At 43.0% G+C, this 21,742-nt stretch overlaps 1 protein-coding gene and 1 long non-coding RNA gene across 2 annotated transcripts in view; one reads left to right on the top strand and one right to left on the bottom strand.

Moving 5' to 3' along the window:
• Positions 1 to 14,514, top strand: part of LOC146067566 (uncharacterized) — a 176,923-nt gene extending 162,409 nt beyond the window's left edge. The window contains exon 3 of the long non-coding RNA XR_014472940.1: positions 14,423 to 14,514. This is a non-coding gene — a long non-coding RNA (uncharacterized LOC146067566). The remainder of the gene's footprint in view (positions 1 to 14,422) is intronic.
• Positions 1 to 21,742, bottom strand: part of ADAMTS10 (ADAM metallopeptidase with thrombospondin type 1 motif 10) — a 148,036-nt gene that overhangs the window by 24,235 nt on the left and 102,059 nt on the right. Inside the window, exon 16 of the mRNA XM_083179191.1 lies at positions 13,044 to 13,146. Coding sequence (XP_083035317.1) covers positions 13,044 to 13,146 — 103 coding nt within the window. The remainder of the gene's footprint in view (positions 1 to 13,043; positions 13,147 to 21,742) is intronic.

A 21,742-nucleotide genomic window follows, 5' to 3' on the forward strand; every position in this document is an offset into this window, starting at 1 on the left:
GCAGTTCTGGCTCAAAATTTTTCATTTTCACAAGGAATGAAGGAGACAAAGCACCCCAAAATCTGTGCCCCAATTTCTCCCGAGTATGGCAATGCCTCACATGTGACCAAAAAGTACCAGTTGGGTGCATGGCAGGACTCAGAAGGGAAGGAGTGATATTTGGATTTTGCAGCACAGATTCTGGTGGAATTTTGGTGGGTGCTATGTCGCATTAGCAAGACCCCCAAAGCACCAATACAGTGGAACCCCCCCACAAGTGACCCCATTTTGCAAACTACACCCCTCAGGGAATTCATCTAGGGGTATAGTGTACATTTCAAACACCCAGGGGTTTCACCAATTTTGATACAACTGGGCAGTGAAAATGAAAAATTAAATTTTTTTACACAAAAATGCAGTTCTGGCTCAAAATTTTTCATTTTCATAAGGTATGAAGGAGAAAAAGCACCCCAAACTCTGTGCCCCAATTTCTCCCGAGTATGGCAATGCCTCACATGTGACCAAAAAATACCAGTTGGGTGCATGGCAGGACTCAGAAGGGAAGGAGTGATTTTTGGATTTTGCAGCTCAGATTCTGGTGGAATTTTGGTGGGTGCTATGTCGCATTAGCAAGACCCCCGAAGCACCAATACAGTGGAAGCCCCGCACAAGTGACCCCATTTTGCAAACTACACCCCTCTGGGAATTCATCTAGGGGTATAATGTACATTTCAAACCCCCAGGGGTTTCACCAATTGTGGTACAACTGGGCAGTGAAAATGAAAAATTAAATTTTTTACACAAAAATGCAGTTCTGGCTCAAAATTTTTCATTTTCACAAGGAATGAAGGAGACAAAGCACCCCAAAATCTGTGCCCCAATTTCTCCCGAGTACGGCAATGCTTCATGTGTGACCAAAAAATGGCAGGACTCAGAAGGGAAGGAGTGATATTTGGATTTTGCAGCACAGATTCTGGTGGAATGTTGGTGGGTGCTATGTCGCATTAGCAAGACCCCCAAAGCACCAATACAGTGGAACCCCCCCACAAGTGACCCCATTTTGCAAACTACACCCCTCAGGGAATTCATCTAGGGGTATAGTGTACATTTCAAACCCCCAGGGGTTTCACCAATTTTGATACAACTGGGCAGTGAAAATGAAAAATTAAATTTTTTTACACAAAAATGCAGTTCTGGCTCAAAATTTTTCATTTTCAGAAGGTATGAAGGAGAAAAAGCACCCCAAAATCTGTGCCCCAATTTCTCCCGAGTACGGCAATGCCTCACATGTGACGAAAAAATACCAGTTGGGTGCATGGCAGGACTCAGAAGGGAAGGAGTGATTTTTGGATTTTGCGGCTCAGATTCTGGTGGAATGAATGGTGGGTGCTATGTGGCATTAGCAAGACCCCCGAAGCACGGTGAAATTATGAACCTAATAATCCATAGATGTGTGGTATATTTTAAAACACTCCTTTATACATAGGCCGGGTTTGTCGGGGCAAGTGTCACACTGGAAAATAGTTTGCTTTCTTATTCCCTTTTTATAGCAAACTTTGCACCTTTTTTGTGTCCTGCCCTTTTTTCCAGTGGAGGGGATTTCATCAGGAAAATGCTGCCCTGGTACAATACGGGGGCCAGTACTAGAAGTACTGGGGCCCTCTGCCTGCTGGTTCCCAAATATTAGGCCCTTTATGACTTCCTCTTGAAAGTGCATAAATGTCCCCCTCTGGCTGGTAGAACGGAATAGCACGTAAGCGTTATACAGTGCCATCTGGATGATATACACGGCCAGCTTCTTGTACCAGATTTTTGTTTTCCACAGGGCACTGTACGGCTTCAGTACCTGATCTGAAAGATCCACTCCGCCCATGTACCTATTGTAATCCAGGATACAATTAGGTTTTGAGGTGTGGGTACTGGTACCTCGTACAGGGACGGAGGTGGTACTGTCTCCGTGAATTGTTGTCAGTATAAGGAGATCCCTCTTGTCCTTATATTTGACCAACAACATATTTTCGGTGCATATTCCCCTGCTTTCACCCCTTCTCATTACTTGGGCAATGTGCGTTTTTGGGAGGCCTCTTTGGTTCTTGCGCACAGTACCGCAAGCTGCTGTACCTCTTGAACCAAGGGCCTTAAACAGGGGGATGCTGGTGTAAAAGTTATCCACATAGAGGTGATAACCTTTATCCAGGAAGGGGTGCACTAAATCCCAGACAATTTTTCCACTAACACCTACGAGGGAGGGGGGGCATTCTGGCGGTTCAATTCTTGAATCCTTCCCTTCATATACCCTAAACCTGTGAGTGTACCCTGAGGTGCTTTCACACAGCTTATACATTTTTATGCCATACCTTGCCCTCTTACTGGGAAGGTACTGGCGGAATTTAACCCTTCCTTTAAAATGTATAAGGGACTCGTCTATGCAAATGAATTTATCTGGGATGTACATCTCTTCAAATTTGGCACTGAAGTGATCAATGACCGGCCTGACTTTGAATAGCCGGTCAAAGGTGGGATCATCTCTGGGTGGGCACTGTGCATTATCGTTGTAATGCAAAAATTTAAGGATTAACTCAAAACGAGTCCGGGTCATGGCCATACGGTAAAGTGGGGTGCTGTACAGAACATCTGTACTCCAATATTGCCTAATTTCTGGCTTTTTTACTATGCCCATATGAAACACCAGACCCCAAAACGTCATCATCTCTACTGCATCTACAGGGGTCCACCTCGCAAATGATGACGTGGGGTTTTGAGCAATAAACTGCTGGGCATATAAATTAGTTTGGTCCACCATTAAATTTATAAAATCATCAGAGAAAAATAATTTGAAAAAGTCAATTTCTCTGAGACCTGTGGAATCAAATTGGATTCCTGGGATGGCCAAAAACTCAGGAACCTGGGGCTCAAAATTGTCTGGTGGTGGGGTCCATACGAGATCAATTATTGGGGGGGGTCTCAGCTGCTCTACGGGGGCGTCTTTGAGGGGGTCCCTCATCACTAGAGGAGGAAGAGGAGCTTAAGATGAATCCTTCAAATTCCCCGCTTGCCTCACTGGCTGTGTCAGAGTCAGAGGCAAGCATGGCATATGCCTCCTCCGCTGAATACATTCTTCTGGATGACTGGGATGACATTTGGGATGCCATTTTTATTTTTGTGTTTCTGGTAGTGAAATGTTTCAACACGTGTATAGTGTAGGGGGGGTACAAACTTTATTTCAATGTAGTATGTAGTGTGTAGTGTGTATGTAGTGCAGAAAAAAAAAAAAAAAAAAAAAAAAGGTCCTGCGCCAAAAATTGAGCACAGATGTTGGTCAGTAACGTCCGTCACTGAACAGCGCTCAAAGGCAACAGGAATTTGATCAAAAAAATTTGATCAAAAAAAATTAAAAAAGACCCCACAGCACCCTCAAAAAAAAAAAAAAAAGGTGATCAGTGATGCGACACTGATTACCAGTGAGGGGCAGCAGGTGCACAACCTTTGGTGCAACTGACAGTGCAACTGGCAGGTATATATAAAAAAAAAACCTCTGCACCCCCAAAAAGTTGCTGATCACCTCAGATATAGTGATCAGCACAAAAGGGGGGGGCAGCAGACACAAAATATAGCACTCTCTATCACTCTCTGTCACTATCTCTCTCTATCTCTCTCTATCTCTCTCTATCTCTCACTATCTCTCACTATCTATCACTCTATGACACTGCAGCAGCAGCACTGACAGTTATATATATAAAAAATAACCCCTGCACCCCCAAAAAGTTGCTGGGGGTGCACAAAAGGGGGGCAGCAGACACAAAATATAGCACTCTCTATCACTCTCTGTCACTATCTCTCTCTATCTCTATCTCTCTCTATCTATCACTCTATGACACTGCAGCAGCAGCACTGACAGTTATATATATAAAAAAATAACCCCTGCACCCCCAAAAAGTTGCTGGGGGTGCACAAAAGGGGGGCAGCAGACACAAAATATAGCACTTTCTATCACTATCTCTCTCTATCTCTCTATCTCTCACTATCTATCACTCTATGACACTGCAGCAGCAGCACTGACAGGTATATATATAAAAAAAAACCTGCGCCCCCAAAAAGTTGCTGATCAGTTAATTTATACTGATCAGCACAAAAGGGGGGGGGGGCAGCAGTCAGTTGCACACGCAGTACAGCTGTATATATATAAAAAATATATAGCACAATCTGTCACTATCTCTCTATCTCTCTCTATCTCTCTATCTATAACTCTATCACACTGCAGCAGCACAAAATATAGCACTCTCTGTCACTAGCCCTCTCTATCTCTCTCTATCTCTCTCTCTCTATCTCTCTATCTATAACTCGAACACACTGCAGCAGCACAACACAGCACAGCACAACACAGGAAGTCACAAGAAGTAACAAGATCCAGGAACGCTACAAGCAGTGATCAGGTAAGTGTTTGCAAGGATCAGGTCAGTATATCGCGGCAGATAGGCACGGTGACCGCACTGCACGCAATTCCAGACCGGAATGGCGTCTGCAGTGCAGTCACCGTTAGTTTAAATCACCCTCCATGGCTGTGATTGGTTCGTCGGTCCGACGAACCAATCACGGCCTTTGGGGGTGGGTGGGGTGAGGTGGGGTGACACCAGTGTCACCCTTACACCCCGTGGTGATTGGTGCTGTACTTTACAGCACCAATCACCACCGATCCCTGTGTCACCGGCGAACGTTATTCGCCGGTGACACAGAAAACGCTGTAATTGGCTGTTCACACTGAACAGCCAATCACAGCGATCGCCGACGGGGGGCGGCATCGCAGCCCCCCCTGGGCATGCAGGGACATGTCTGCTGTCAGGGACAGCATACATGTTTAAACTGTCACCGCGTCTATAGACGCGGTGACAGTTTAAAGCCATGACGTACATTTACGCCATGTGTCGGGAAGTACATCCCGGCCATGACGTAAATGTACGTCAAATGTCGGGAAGGGGTTAATATATCACTGTTTTGCCAGCTTTCTACCCTACTTTTATGCTGCCTGCCTGTGGTCCGCAGATCCCACTCTGGGGAACTGAAAGCAGAAAAGCTGTCTACCGGCAACAATGGTGTTCATTATCGGTGGATCAAGCTGTAAGAAGAGCAGAAGACTGCAGAACTATTAAATAGAAATTTGGACTGTTATATTCTGTGTTTCTTAGCCATCTCTTAGTCTTTAGTAAATTACAGGCATACATAAATAGTGCTGAAACCCCTGTTTCCACCTGATTTAAGGGGGTGATACGTTTGATAAATAGACCCATTCATCACATATGCCTGAATTATAAAAACACTTAATTGATGTTTATCTCAATTGCCCTTTGCTTGTAAGAAAGGCAGTATACATTTCTACATGTATTTCTGGTGTTTAAGCCTACTCTTCTGGCTTCCTACCATTGTGAGATAGTTGCCAAACCTCTTGAACAGGTGTCTCTGCGTCTGGACTGACTCAAGACTTGCTGTGTGAAACAAGGTTCAGGCCTCGTATTGTAGTCTGTGACAGAGAACCCTGTTCATTCCAACTCCAGATGTGGTTTATGCTGACAATAAATTTATATGGATTTGGCTGACTACAAACTTATTATCTTTTATAAGCCAAATAGTTCAAAAATGTATATTATGCTAAAATGTAAAATGAGAAAACAGCACATACTGGTCTTTGGATGTGAATTTGGGGAGCTCTATAATCTCCCCTGTTTAAAGAAGGATCCCTGTACTACTGATCCCTGGAGGAATTTAGTTGCATCTGGTGTGCATTAAGCTTTGTTCCTGGCCTCACGTTCCCTTTGTACCTCTGCACTCTCCTTCCAGGAATGCGCTGAGTTGAACATTTTAGCTAAATCTTTCACATTAGAATCTATGTGTGGAATCTCCCAGGGGACAAATTCCCCAGCAAGGCTGTGAGGAGAGGAGGTGGGGAGTGCAGAATACTGGATGGGTGAATTTAGGAGGGGGGCATGACAGATGGGTGTAAAAACAGAAAGAACACAGAACACTCATTTTGTATTGAAGAGTAGAAAGGCAGTAACTTGACGAACCAAGGTCAACTTCAACTTCATTTTCTAGTTGTAGGCTGTCTTTCACAGTACTGTTTGTTATGAATACACCTCTAGGCTATGTGCACTGATATGGTTTCTGTCAAAGCTGCTTGTACAGCCTAGGGGGTCCTCATTGTCAAAGGGGGGGGGGGGGGGTTGGGGAAGCATTAGTTTCCGAAACCAGGGTTGCTCATGGAGGCCTTGGGTGAAGACATATTGCAAGATGCCCATATGGTCACAAATGATGGTGAAACAATGGTGGAGGATGGCGATTCGATTTTCACAAAACAATGTGAAAACTGAAAATCATACAGTAGTTTAGTGTAAACTAAAAATAGTACTGTTAACTACAGCCAAGCTCACAGTAGAGAATGTTGTCAAGACTCATTTGTTCTAGTTATAAATAGAAAAAAATACATTAAAAAATGTAAAATATATTACAGGTGGAACACAAATTTAACGTCAAAAGATAATCCTGAGCCTCTTTTAATCCAGACAAATTTTCTGCGCAGGGACAATGTGCATACTATGCGCAAGTGTCAATGGGTGCAGCCAGGGGCGTATTGGGAACTAAAGTGGTCCTGGAAAAATATCTCAAAGTGGCCTCATGTGGGCAACACCAAATCAAATGTATGCGGATGCCGAACCAAGACCAAAATAGGCGGGATTAATGCATCACAACACCTGTGTGGAAGCTGCTGTGACAAACCACAAACCTTAACATTCTATATAATACTCCACCTTCTCCAACTGAGACTAAATAGCGACCCCAAATCCTCCATAAAAAAAAATGTAAAAAAATTACGTAATTTCATAATGGATATAGATAAGTGTCCACATTAGATGAGAATTGGGTGCTCAGTGAACCAGCAAAGGTTGTTTTGTGTGGAAGGAAGGAGAGAAACTGGATAGGGCCACATGTAAAAAAAATCTTCCTTGTAAGGCCTATGGCCAATCTGCCCCTGGGTGCAGCTTATGAGGACAGCCCAGATGACTGTAATGGCTTCTGGAATTGGTAAACGCGTCTTTGTTGGTGATATGGCTTCAAAGATCAGAGGTTGTCGTATGTATTCTGAGGACACTGCAAAAGACTAGCGGGGTATTCAAATGTTTACTTTTGGGAGTCATATTTATCACACCTTTCAAATTCATGCATTTGACATCTTTTGAAGTAATGGTCGGGTTTGCTATTCAATTGTTTTTCTTTAGACGTCTAATCTGCTGTAGTTGTCTTATTTATCACGCCCATTTATTCCCCTCTTTTAATCTCACGCCCATTTTATCCCTTTCTTTATATCATGAATTGCATATATTTTATTTGCGTGCCATTTTATTCTTTTTTTATTCCCTATTTTGTTCCACCTGTTTTTACCGTGCCCTCTGCCCAGTCATACAATTTTGTCTCCATTGTAAGAGTGCCCCTCACCCCGTTAAGCAGATGCCATTTAATTTGCACTGCCCTCGCCCAACTACACCCTGATGTGTCCTTTACTGTGATTCTGAAGGGTGCCAGACGGGATCCCGACAGTTATTTACCCGACGTTGGGATCACGACTGTTAAAACACTGACAGACTGGTTTCCACGGCCACCGGCTATTCTCCGTCGTGGGGGTCCACGACCCCATAGAGGTAGAATAGAATAGGTGGCGAGTGTAGCGATCCTGCAAGGAGCTTTGTTGCGCTCGCCATGCTGTCTGAGTCCGGCCAGTCAGGATCCCAACGTCGGGCAAATGACTGTCGGAACCCAATACCACACCCGATTCTGTAAAGCAGATGTGTAAGCATGCGGATGCCACATTCAGGGAGCTGCTGGGGAAGACGAAGAGCAGAGGATGTGTGTTGCAGCCTGCCACCCACTCGAGAGAAGATGAGCCGCTGACCCACCAGGGTGATCTGTCTGTCTCACACACACTTGGGAGACTTGTGTGTGAAGGAGTTGGTGGTGGTGGGGGGGGTTGCCTGTATACAGTCATTAGGTTGACACTATTAAGTTTGACATGCATTGGGTCAACCACTGAAGGTCAACAGTGCTTAGGTCAACATGGAAAAGGTCGACACAAGCATTAGGTCGACATTGGGAAGGTCAATAGTTAAAGTGTCGACATGGGTTTTCACGGTTTTTCTGAGCCGACTTGTGCTGACAGGCGGTATTTCGTGCCCTACCATCCACTAGGGCGTGAAGGGAGAATATAATAATGTGCTGAGTGCAGCGAGGCACCGAGCCCGAAGCATGTCGAGCACACGCAGGGCACTTTTTCAGTGTCCATGTCGACTAGTGTATGTCAACATTAGGGACAAAAAAAGTCAAAAGGTCAACCTTTTGACTGTCAACCTTCCCATTGTTGACCTAATGCATGTGTCAACCATTTGACCCTGACAACATTAACCATGTTGACCTTTTCCAAGTGTCAACCTAAGCCCTGTTGAACTTCAGTTGTGGACTCAATGACCCATACGTGTTTTGCCAGTGTGCTTACACTCTATGTGGGAGGTGTGCCTATACTCTATGGGGGGATGTGTGTCTATACTCTATTACACAGGTTCTCAAACTCGGTCCTCAGGACCCCAAACAGTGCATGTTTTTCAGGTCACCTCACAGAATCACAATTAATATAATTAGCTGCACCTGTGGATCTTTTAAAATGTGTCAATGAGTAATGAGTGCACCTGCCAGGTGACCTGGAAAATGTGAGCTGTGTGGGGTCCTGGGGACCGAGTTTGAGAACCCCTGCTCTATTGCATTTGATTATTTTTAAAAGTTTATCCTTAACCCCTTATAATAAAAAAGGAAATTTCATTAAATAAGCCATTAATTTAGAAAAAAAAAACACTTTTATCACCACCCGACACCCAGGTGAATAAAATGACAAGAAGGGGGAAATTTACTAATATGAAAAACCGAGTTTTTCGTATTAGTATTTTCCCTACGACTGCATACGACTGTTTCAGTCGTATGCAAAGTCGTGTTCCGGAGGGTCATTTACAAAGCAGTCAGATACGACTGCTTTGTAACCCACCGATGTCGTAGGAATTCGTATTAGCGGCCGTATATACGGCTGCTAATACAAATTATTTGTAGCAGTCTGCACGGATCAGTCAGATCCGTGCAGGCTGCAAGGTGTAAAAATAAATAAAAATAAATGAAAAAAAAAAACGGCGACACCGGAGCCAGCGACCTACCAACGGGATCAGTATGTGTGTAATGTGTGTATTAAACTTTTATTTAAAATGGGTGTCAGTGTGTTTTATTTAACTATTTTTTTTACTGTGGCACTACAAGACCCAGCGGGCCCTTTAATGCCCAGCAGGCTGGGACTTGTGGTTCTCCAAGTCCCAGCTTGCTGGGGAGGCTTGCTGGCACTTGTAGTGCCACAGTAAAAAACAATTGTTTGTTCTATTTTTTACACCGCTATCAGCTCGATGCCCACCGCCCAGGGGCATCGAGGACAGCACCAGGCTTCAGCCTGGTCAGGTAAGTCCTGGAGGGGGGGGACCCCTTTATTGGGGGGGTCCCCACTCCCCCAGGGCCCCTGGCCAGGCTGACTGGTCGGTAGGGTTAATGCTTTGGCCGGGGGGACTTGCATAAAAAGTCTCCCCCCGGCTGTGGCATTACCCTGCTGGCTGGTTTTGCCTGGGGCTGGTTCTTAAAATACGGGGGACCCCTAGTCATTTTGTCCCCCGTATTTTGGGAACCAGCCCCAGAGCAGGAGCCTGGGGCTGGTTGTTAAAAATCAGGGAACCCCTATTTGTCGGGTTCCCTGATTTTTAATTACCGGCTCCAGGCTCTGTCAGCCTGGTGCTGGTTTCGGCTGTGGGGGGGACTCCACGCCAGTTTTTTTTTTTTATTTATTTATTTAATTTTTTTTTACACCTTGCAGCCTGCACGGATCTGACTGATCCGTGCAGACTGCCTACAAATAATTCGTATTAGCAGCCGTATATACGGCTGCTAATACGAATTCCTACGACATCAGAGGGTTACAAAGCAGTCGTATATGACTGCTTTGTAAATCCCCCTCCGGAACACGACTTTGCATACGACTGAAACAGTCGTATGCAGTCGTAGGGAAAATACTAATACGAAAAACTAGGTTTTTCATATTAGTAAATTTCCCCCATAATGTAGGTCTATATAAATGCAGGCAAAGAGGAAAAAAAATTACTACAGTATTTCTGTGCAGAAGCTGTGACATGTACGGTATTAATTCAACTGTGATATAAAAAAGCAAAGGGACAAAATATTGCAGTTCTTCACAGAAAGTGATTCTAAGAAGCAAAGGAGCATTATAAAAACTATAAAAGCTGGTAAAGATTCTGAGCTTGATCAAGTATTGGTGTCATGTTTGGTGGAGACTTGTCAGGCAGCATGATTGATAATGGAACAAGCTAAGTTGTACCATAAAGCACTGGAATTGGACTATGAGTGTGATTACAGTGAAAGGTACTGATGTTAAGAAATGTCTTACAATTTCTGTGCATAAAGTATGTTGTGAAAAATGATCTGAAAACCACAATGGATCTTCTGAGTATGTGGATGAGTTTGCTAATCTTATAATGCTTTATATTGGCAATGTCCCCCTAGGAAAACATTATCAATGGAAGCACCCACAGTATTTAAAGAATATAGGGATAGAGTTACTGTCCTAGGGTGCTCCAATTCAGCCGGAATTCACTAATGTAAGCCACTAGTGATTGGAAAAAAGCAAATGTCCTAGGGCATGAAAGGTATTGAAGTTTATCCTGTAATTTATTGTGCAAACAAAAATGGCTGGAATACCACAGAGTTGATGATAGAGTAGTTTAAAAGCATTTTGTGCCAGAAGCAAGACCATACTGCACATCTGTAGGCCTACCGGAGGACTGCAAAATTCTTCTTATTCTGTACAGCTCAAGAATTTAACATTATATGTGCTTTGGTTTGTTGCTACTGCCTGGGAGAACATAGATTCTTTAACACTAAAGAATGGATGGCAGAAGTTGTGGCCTGCCAGGGTGTTTGAAAATGTACCTGATGAAGATCCCAGTAATAACTTCACAGTATTTTGTGTAGCAAATGAGAAAAAATGTGTTCTTGAGTTACTCGAATACGCAAAAACTTTTGCTGAAACCGCTGCCAAGAATCTTTCCAATAGTCTTAAGGTGGCCATACATCAGAAAGATATTGTACCCAATCATACAATCTCAACTGATTGTAAGATGGATTGTATGCAGATTGTGTGCACATCTTATGTACATAATCATACAATCAATCAGCAGATGGATTGTATGACTGATTGTAAGATGGATTGTATGCAGATTGTGTGCACATCTTGTGTACACAATCATGCAGTAGATGGATTGTATGATTGATTGTATGATCGATTGTGTGTAGATTGTGTGTCCAAAAACCACCAAGGACTGCCGGGGATTTCAAGGGAAATTGTACACAATCATGAGCGCAATCGATCTTAAGATCGATCTTTCTGATGTATGGCCAGCTTTACTGAAGAAAACCTGGCTGAGTGGATGGAGATTGACATGGAAACCCCTGCTGTGTATCAATGTACTGACTGAAATTATAAATATGGTTTTGCATCCTGAAAAAAAAATCACTGAAAGTGATGACTGTGACAGTAATGAAGAAAGTATTACTGAAATACCCACTAGTATTGACAAGCTGTTTGAGTTGACAAGCAAACTAATGAAAGGACAAGAACAACGCACATTTGTGACAAAGCAAGAACCAAAGCAAGAACCATAGCAAGAACCAAAGCAAGAACCAAAGCAAGAACTAATGCAATTCACTTGATGCATGAAAACCTGCAGAGGGAACAGTCAAACATTTGATCAATGTCTTGTGGATATGTTTAAGAAGAAAGCCAAGAACACTGTGTCTCAGAGCAGTAACTGTACTTGGTGAAGTGCTAGGCTGTAGGAGGCTCAGGGCTAGGGTGCAGGGCATGGGCTTTAGGCTGTGGTAGGGCTAGAGCTAGGCTGCAGGAAGTTTGGGGTTAGGATGCAGGGGGGGCGGTGGGCTGCAGGAGGACTAGAGCTAGGCTGCAGGTGGTTTAGGGCTAGGGTGCATGGGGTGAGGTCTAGGCTGCGAGAAGGCTAGAGCTAGGCTGCAGGTGGTTTAGGGCTAGGGTGCCTGGGGTGAGGTCTAGGCTGCGAGAAGGCTAGGCTGAGGATTATTAGGATAACCCACCAAGTTGCCACTGCAAATTTACACTACTAAGTTTGTTTAATAACAGTACCCTTACATGTTCCTCTGTTGTTTATACTACACTGTAAAAAACTGTATTAAGTATGCTATGTTTGTTTAATATATACATGTAGTACTTGTTTACACTACTGTACACTGTAAAAAACTGTATTACAAATGCTAAAATGTTTGTTTGATATACAGTATACATGCAGTACTTTTTACTGTACAATATTAGGTATGCTACTGTGTTTGTACTGTGATTATTTTTAAGCTTTACAAATGCACTGAAGGTGCATAATTAGTAAGTCTGGGATGTATTTTACATAACCACTATACAAAATGAGTAATCCGGCACAGTGCTGTGCCAGAAAATCAGTGTTCTAGCTGTACAGTATATGATTCTTCAGCATTTGCCTACATGTTGTCTGACTTTTTTGGTTTTTGGGGCATTCTAAAAATGATTTTTAAAATAGAAACCTTTTGTTTTGTTGTATATGTAATTAATATATCATGACAACATTATTGGTATTTATGCTCATTTGACTCCAGTGTTACTAATGGGTAAACAGAGATATTTGAGATAAATGTCTAGCATAAAGTACAAGCATTCTATAAATAAGATCGTAAGCTTGCGAGTAGGGTTTTCCTACCATTTTGCTGTCTAGTCTACCTAGTTTGTCATTTCCCTATTTTCAATTGTAAAGCACAACAGAACTTGCTGGACTGTATAAGAAACTATAAATAAATTAATTAATTAATTAAGAAATCAATTTTGTAGTAAAAAAATAATAACTATACATTGTATTACTGGAAAAGCTTACCTCCTTTGTAACTTTTCCATGAATAGTATTTTCCTCTAAATGCTATATTATCGAATTCTGCACACTGCATCTCTCGGAAGTCCTGCGAACCAGCCGGGCACTCCTGAAAAAAAAAGTAGCATTCAAATACTTGCGTGCATGCATGAGTTCTTACTATACATTTACAATCATTCTAAGTAATACACCCTTCTTCTTTCAATTAGTAATCTCAGTATTTATTTAACTAAAGTATTATGATCACTTAATATTTTGAAGATGCTGGTTATGTTGACAATGGTTGGGTAAAATTTGTCTTCTAATTACATGTGATTTTCATTAATTTAATGTCTGACTAGAAAAATAGGCCCACTTCTTAAATGTGTCTCTGATTTCATATATAAGCCTTATTACAAAAATGGAATACATTTATTTTTCCCTCAAAATTGTACACAAAAAAGCTCATAATGACAACATGAAAAAAGGTTTTTGGAAATTTTTGAAAATGTATTAAAAATAAGAAGACTAAGAAATGACATGTATATAAGTATTCACAGCCTTTGCTCAGTACTTTGTTGATGAACCTTTGGCAGCTTCAAGTCTTTTAGAATATGATGCCACAGACTTGGCACACCTATCTTTGACAGTTTTGCCCATTCCTCTTTGCAGCTCCATCAGGTTGAAGCTTCAGAGCGTTGGAGCACAACCATTTTCAGATCTCGTCAGAGATGTTTAATTGGATTCAAGTCTGGGCTCTGGCTGAGCCACTCAAGGACATTCGCAGAGTTGTCCTGAAGCATCTCCATTGATATCTTGGCTGTGTGCATAGGTGCATTGTCCTACTGAAAGATGAAAGTCACCTCCCTGACTTAGACCCTCAGTTTAAATTGACGGCCAGCTCTAGGAAGAGTCTTGGATGGTTCAGAAATTCTTCCAATTACAGATTATGAAGGCCACTGTGCTCATTCGGACCTTCAAAGCAGCAGATATACTTCTGTAACCTTCCCCAGATTTGTAGCTCGAGACAATCCTCTCTAGGAGGTCTGCAGACAATTTCTTGACTTCATGCTTGGTTTGTGCTCTGACATGCAGGGGGAAATTTACTAAAGGAAATTTGTAAAAACATAGGTGTATTTGTATCCAGAAATACACTTATTTTTGACATTTACTATCCCGAAAATACAGCAATTCGTATTCGTATTGATAGCACATCAATACGACTACGAATTGCTGTATTTTCGGGATAGTAAATGTCAAAAATAAGTGTATTTCTGGATACAAATACACCTATTTTTTTTACAAATTTCCTTTAGTAAATTTCCCCCGCACTGTCAAGTGTGGGACCTTATATAGACAGGTGTGTGCCTTTACAAATCATGTCCAATCAACTGAATTTACTACAGGTGGACTCTAATTAAGCTATAGGAACATCTCAAGGATGATCAGCGGAAACAGGATGCACCTGAGCTCAATTTTGAGTTTCACAGCAAAGGCTGTGAGTGCTTTTGTACATATGATTTTCTTTTTAATAAATTAGAAAAAAATCACTATTATTATTTTATTATTATTATTATTATTTTTATTATTATTATATACTTTAAAAGTATCACTCACATATATCAGTTTAAAAAGCACAGCCTCACAACTACTCATTCCAGAGGTTGGGTCACCAAGATCAGACTACACGCTGTATCATCTATAGATATGTATATTGTCCATGTGACTCCGAAACACTGCCACCTGGCAGCAAGTGAAAATACATCTACTAGCTTTGGAAGCATTTGCTTCGAGTGAGGTTACACAGCCATCTGTTGGCAGCAAGTTAAACTACATCTACTAACTTTGGAAGCATTTTCTTCAAGTGGGATATATATATATATATATATATATATATATTAATAAGCTTGCTCGAAGCAAAAGCTTTGAAATATACAGATGGGTCTTTTCCCATCTTGGCAGGGGATGGCGCTGGCGTCGCCAGCCGCCATCCCCCGCCAGCGCCATGGCGATCGTGAGAAGGGGACGCGAGCGCACGAGAGGCGCGCGCGTCCCCTTCCGACGGCGCTTCCATACGTTTCCCCGGGTCCCCGCCGGCTTGCCGGCGGTAACCCGGGGTCCCCGCCGACTGCCCGCACCCCCCCTAACCCCCCCCTAACCCTGTCCGTCTCCATGAGGCGGAGACGGACAGGGTTTCCGCACGCGCGTCTCAGTCTCCTCGCTGGCGTGGCTGCTGGCGGGTCGGGATGGGAATAGGAACATACTGTAGTCTGCTACCTTCTGTGTTTGTGCTACCTTCTGTGTTTGTGCATGTATGAGAAAGATGTACTTTCACTCTCTGCCAGCAGATGGCAGTGTTTTGGAGACACACAGATATATATATATATATATATATATATATATATATATATATATATGTGTGTGATAGGACCAGATTCATATGTCATATTGCACCTGTTCTCCCATCTAAAGTGGAGGGAGATCGCGGGGCGATATTTAAAATGATGATATTTAAAGCATTATCACACCTATTTAATGTCAGGTTTAGATGTGCATATTGAATAAACCCAAACAAATTATTGGCCGTGATGAAAAAAGTCCAGTTTGTGCACCCAAACGGGTGACTTTTCTCGACTTTTAGCTCGCCACCCCCAGGGGCAGCGAGCTAAAATGATGATTGCCCATAGGCAGAAACATTTGAATTACCACCAGTGGCAGTGCATGGGTGCCAGGACATGAGTCAAACATTTGAATCCCCCCCCCCCATAGAGTCAGTAGCCCAGCACTCGCCCAGTCTATACAAGTGTATTGTTCTGGTGCCCTCCTTAGGAGTCCAAGACCCATGCAACATGAAAGTTAGACTAAAGCAGCTATCAAAAGACTTGTTATAAAGTGAACAATGAGCTTTTTTTTAAATGCTGAATGAAATAAAGGACAGTGTATACTTTATAACAAGTCTCGTGAGTGCTATCATTCAACCCAGCTCACACTGTGTGCCTATCCAGTCTGATTAATACTGTATGTCTGGTGGGCCAGCTGCAGCTCTTTAGGGGTTTGCATAACAGGAAGCTGTAATCTGCTTTAGCTCAGGCGCACTTCTGGGATACAATCTAACTGGTAGCTCTCATCGGCCGCTCCCCTCTTCTGGAACATACACTACCCCTCCTAGCTAAAGGGAAATATTCTAGGCACCCTACCCCCACCAAGCCCAAGAGAAATAAATCACCTTTCTTGCCCCAGCACCTTAGACATTCAGTATTACCCCCCCCCCCCCCCACACTGGATTCCAGTATATACACTAAACACACAGGGCCAAATATACTAAGCTTGAAAAAAGTTATAAAATTATAAAATGGAGTGATAAGTGTCAACCAATCAGCTTTAAACTGCCATCTCAAAGGATGTGTTTGAAAAGGACAATTAGAATCTGAATGGTTGATGGACTCCATTTTATAACTTTTCAAGGCTTTGTACATCTCACCCACAGGGAGTGCTGCCCTTCCTATATTGGGCATTTTAGTCATACATGCTGGCTACACTTTTTTTCAGACACATTTCTGTACTAGAGGATGGACCGCCATAGCATAGGGTGCCGGATGACTGCATGAATGTCGGCATTCTGATGGTCAGTACTCCGACATCGGAATCCCAACTGTTTAAATGTACAACAGTTGGGATCCTTACAGACAGGGGCTATTGTCCCATGTGGGGTGAAGCGAGCCACTGAGGACGCATCGTGGCAAGCACAGCAAACCTGCAAGTGGCCGCTTTACGCTTGCCCTCCTGTCAGAGCACTGGCAGTCGGTATTCCGATGTCGGAATACTGACCGTCGTGATACCGATTGTTGGACCGCCATACCACACCCCATCGCATGTGCCTGACTGGGTCGTTGTAGCTCCTCTATACACCTCTGGCCGGGAGCTGGACCCTGCAGAAACTGGCTCAATGTATCCTTCAGCATTTGTGTTGCTATTATTGCTAGCCCAGACAAAGTAGGGGAACATTTACATCGATCAATTGGATCCCTCCACCCCTGTTCGACTCCTTCTGCCGTAAATCTTGTATGAGTCAACTCAGCACCACACATGCGCAGTAGCACTTTGACTGAGTCAGGCTCAGCAGTATTAGTTTCTTTGGTATCTTTTGATCAGCTACCCCCCCCCCCCCCCCAGAGCATTGGGGGTTTGCTTCAGTGATTTTTGCTGTGAGATGGATACTTATTAATTTACATGATAAATAGGTCTCATCATTTATTTGAGGTCATGATGGTTTACATTTTGTTTATCTCAGATCTGTATAGTCTGAGAGGTTCTCATATTTTTGTCATTTCTGTCAGATCTTTGGTTCAGCCAAAGTTTATTTGATAAGCTTTTGGTAAGTGCTTGAAGAATGACGCAGTTTATGTAATTGTTCCAAGAATTTGATTTATTGAGATAAACAATCAATCAATGTAAACTGGGTGTGCCTACGGTTTAAGGTTCAATGGTTAATTTTCCTCTGATTACTGATATTTGAGCACCCCAGACTATCGCCTTCATTGCATATAGGGTTGTATTAATAATATTAATATCAAAGTATTCCTATATAACATCAGAATAGTAATTTTAAAGTGAGGTGATTTTTGTACTCAGTTTCCATTACTTGGATAGTTGAGCTACAACTAAATCATTTTTATCCAGGAATTTGAATGATGTGGGAAAAAGAGATTGAAATATCTGGTCATATTCTCTCTTAAAATGTTACTTGGCTCTAATAAGTGTTTCTAGTTGGTGCTTTTGGTCCCGAGCAATATATATGTGTGAAACAAAAAGCTTCAGTCCATGTTGGGTGCTTAAACTCTAACCAAGGTAACCTCCAAGTGGCAAGCTTTTCCGCAACAGAATATTCACCCTCTGCTTTTTTTCTCAACATTATGATGCTAAAACAGCCAGCCTATCACCTTTAAGAGCTGCATGCTATAACTGACCATTGTCTCTAATAAAATAATAAGCTCAAAATAACAAAGTAATACTAGTCAACTATGCTATGGCTGGAGGAGTTGAATGCCCAAAGTAAAGCCCAGTTCTTCTGGTGTGACAGCCCAGTGAGGTAATTTCTATTTTTATCACCTCGATATCTAAATTTAGGCAAAGATGAACTATTACGTAAATTTTCTTAACGCCCCATACACACTAGGCCAGGGGTGGTCAACCAATCAGCGGCGAAGAGCCGAAAAATCTGTTCTTTTAAGACAAAAAGCCGTTACGCCAGTTTCATCTATCCGGCCAGCGCGCCATATCTTTCAGTCTCATGCGCTGTTCACCGAGAATGGGATGCGCGTACATGTGAGACAATTGCACATCCCTGCACGGAAGATGCTGGCCAGATAGATGCAACTGGCTAAACCTGTAAAAAAAATATATATATATATAGATATATATATCTATATATATATATATGCATTGAACATCAAGTACACATACATATACATATATATATATATATACATACATACACACACACACACACACACACACACACACACACACACACACCTTTTTCGTTTTAAAAGAGCCCTGCTTACCCCGGGCACAGCCAGGAGGGCTCAGAATGGCAGGTGGTGGTGCAGCAGTAGGAGCTGGAGACGTAGGTGTTCAAATTGTCCCAGCACCGCCAGGACACGGCAGTGGGAGGCGGAGCACAAACAGTGACCCAGAGGCCAGCACATGTGCTGTCGTGCTAAGAGGATGCTGTCATCTGCTTCTTCCAGCACCATTTACAGGCTAATGAAAGACGTCTTCCTATCGCGACAGCACATGCGCCAGCCACCGGGTCACTCTTTGGGCTCCCACTGTCATGTCCCTGCGGCGCCGGGGCGGTTTGAACTCCGAGCCACACATTGTGAGGGGAAGAGCCGCATGCGGCTCACGAGCCGCGGGTTGGCCACCCCTGCACTAGGCGATCCTGACTATAGCTGATGTAGTTAACGTTATCGGCCACACCACATTTGATCGATTTGAGTGTACACACTGAACAATGTTGGTAAACAATATAGTTCAGGGATGTCAAGGCGACCCGCTGAACATGTGGGTCGTTTGACTATATAGCCATATAGTCATTAATGATATCAATTGTACACACTAGATAATATTTTAAAAGATATTGCTAAGAATCTTTTACAATATCCTCTAGTGTATATGGAGCTTAAGAAACATTCTAGATAACAATAATATAGTACAGAAGTGAAATGGCTTGTGAGAGGGTACACTTTTTTTCCTGTGTAAATTACTGAGCAACTGCTGCCGTGCCTCAGTTCTCCTCTAAGAGGCATGTTTAGGGTACAGTTTCAGAAATTATGTTTAAAGAAGCCTTGAATTTATAATTCTAAGAAAAGAATCAGTAACTATCCCACATGACTCCCATACTTTCAACTGTTAAAATATCAGGTCATTTGTGAGGGGCTCTGCGGATTGCTTATGGGGGCATGGTCCACTTTAAATGACCAGGGGTTTAACCCTCCCTGATCTGCCTCAGGATCATGAGGCGGATCTACTTTCCCAGCTTGTCATGTGTGGAACTGGGGTGTGCTTTCCTTTCATGAAATGCACCTTATATGCTTTAACAGACTATACGTGATCCCTTTTAAACTCCATAAGATGTGGAACTCTTGTTTCAAGCTTTGTTGTTGTATGTGCCGAATGGAAGGTACCACCTTCCATGTTTTCTGAAATACAGCTTTCTCAGTACATTTGGATGGAGGTATATGGCCTTCCCTTACTCCAGAAACCTCCTTAGCCTTACACAATTGGTACCCTACTACTACTTTTGCTTAACACTGGCAGTTATCTGTAAGATTCATGTCCATTCTGAGATGGAGACCGAGAAAACCACTTATTATATGGCCTCCTCTTCTTGATTAGCTAAATAGTAGCCACAGAATTGATATCATACCCTCCAATATTTTTACATTTAAAAACCAGGACACACTTTCCAATCGATATCTATGTTTATATATATATATATATGTGTATATATATATATATATATATATATATATATATATATATATATATATATATATATATATATATATATATTGTAAGACAGTGGCAGGGAAAGTCATAGACGGCAGGTACCTTTCCCCTAGAATCCTGTCTTATGGCATATAGACTGCAGGCTGTTTCAATCTGTGTGGTAAGCTCCGGCTTACAAAGGGTGTTCTGTCCTGGGCTGGTAATCAGGAGAGCACCTGATTCTTTAAAAAGGAGTCAGCCCTCTCCATAGGGCTCTCTCTCTCTCCCTGGGTGTTGGAGGCAGTAAGCTGCTGCTAGAGAGAGACAAGGCTGTAAGTACTGCATTACTTGATCTACAGTATATCTGCTGTGTGTGTCCAGTGTCACATAGTGTGGCCCTGGTATAGAGAGGGACGTTTATTCTGTTTAGTTAGAGCTCAGACGAGCAGGTTTTATTTTCTGTTTTGCCTGAAGTGTAAAGGCTGTTTTTAGTTTCTTGCTCTGAGTGCTGCAATAAACTCAGGCAAGCCCTGTTTTGGACCCAAGCCGTGATGTCACTGTCTAAGTCTGTGCCAAATCCTCACCTGTGCCTACCCGTTTGATGCTAAAACCCCACATATGGTGGAGAATGCGAGCAAGCATCTCACTTAAAGAGACATACACCGAACTATAGGACTTTTGCTACAGCAAGCTGGAAGTTGTTGCTAAAGGCAACCAGCCACAAGTGAGTGTCTGGAGTGCGCTGATACTTGCATGTCCTGGCTGAAGGCTGCTGTAACACTGCAACAGGAGACTGTTAAAATGGAGGACCTTTTAAAACACTTGGTGCAGGCAAATGAGCTGCAGCGGCAGGCAAACGCATATCAGCAAAAGGTGCATGAGGAGGCCATGCGTGCCCAGGCTGAAACCAATGTTTTGCTGCTTGAATCCAACAGACAAGCCTTAAAGGAACAGTAGCAAACTAATCTGCAATTACAAGTGCAAATACAGAATGTGGCTAAGAGTGTGGCGCAGAGTGTGCAAACACCCCAACCCTTGCTTCCAACCACACGGGCTGCAGTACAGAAATCTCTGCAAAAGATGACTCTCACGGATGATGTAGAGGCCTTTCTTGCGGTGTTTGAACGTGTAGCAGAGCGTGAACAGTTACCCGTGGATCAATGGGCAGGTGTGGTAGCGCCTTTTCTAACTGGAGAACCACAAAAGGCGTATTTTGATCTGAGTGAGCAGGATGCTAAGGTCTACGCGAAACTCAAGGGAGAGATCCTTGCTCGCTTAGGCGTAAACATGAGTGTGCGTGCCCGGAAGGTGCATAACTGGACTTTTTCTGAACAGTTACCTGCGCGGTCCCAAATGTATGACCTGGTCCACCTGGTAAGGAAATGGCTACAGCCAGAGGAGTCTACACCAGCGCAGATCGTGGAGAGAGTCGTGCTGGACAAGTATCTTTGTTCCTTACCTCCAAAGGTTCAGCGCTGGGTCGGTCAGGGCGACCCTAATGATGCCGAGGGGCTTGTCAACTTGGTTGAGAGGTACAGAGCTACTGAAAATCTAATCCAAGAAGTGCCTCCTGGACATTCCACCCTCAAGAACAGCAAATCGGCCGGATCATCTGGTAAGACTGTTCCGTTTACTAGAGGGGTGAATAATGTTGTAAAGGGAGGTGGCCTAGATGGGGAACAAACAGTGGAGAGGCGTTCCCAAGGGACAGTAGGGTCCAAACCTGGGTCGCA

This window comes from Crinia signifera, chromosome 1 (assembly GCF_055691185.1).
Source record: "Crinia signifera chromosome 1, ASM5569118v1, whole genome shotgun sequence".
Classification (NCBI taxonomy): domain Eukaryota; kingdom Metazoa; phylum Chordata; class Amphibia; order Anura; family Myobatrachidae; genus Crinia; species Crinia signifera.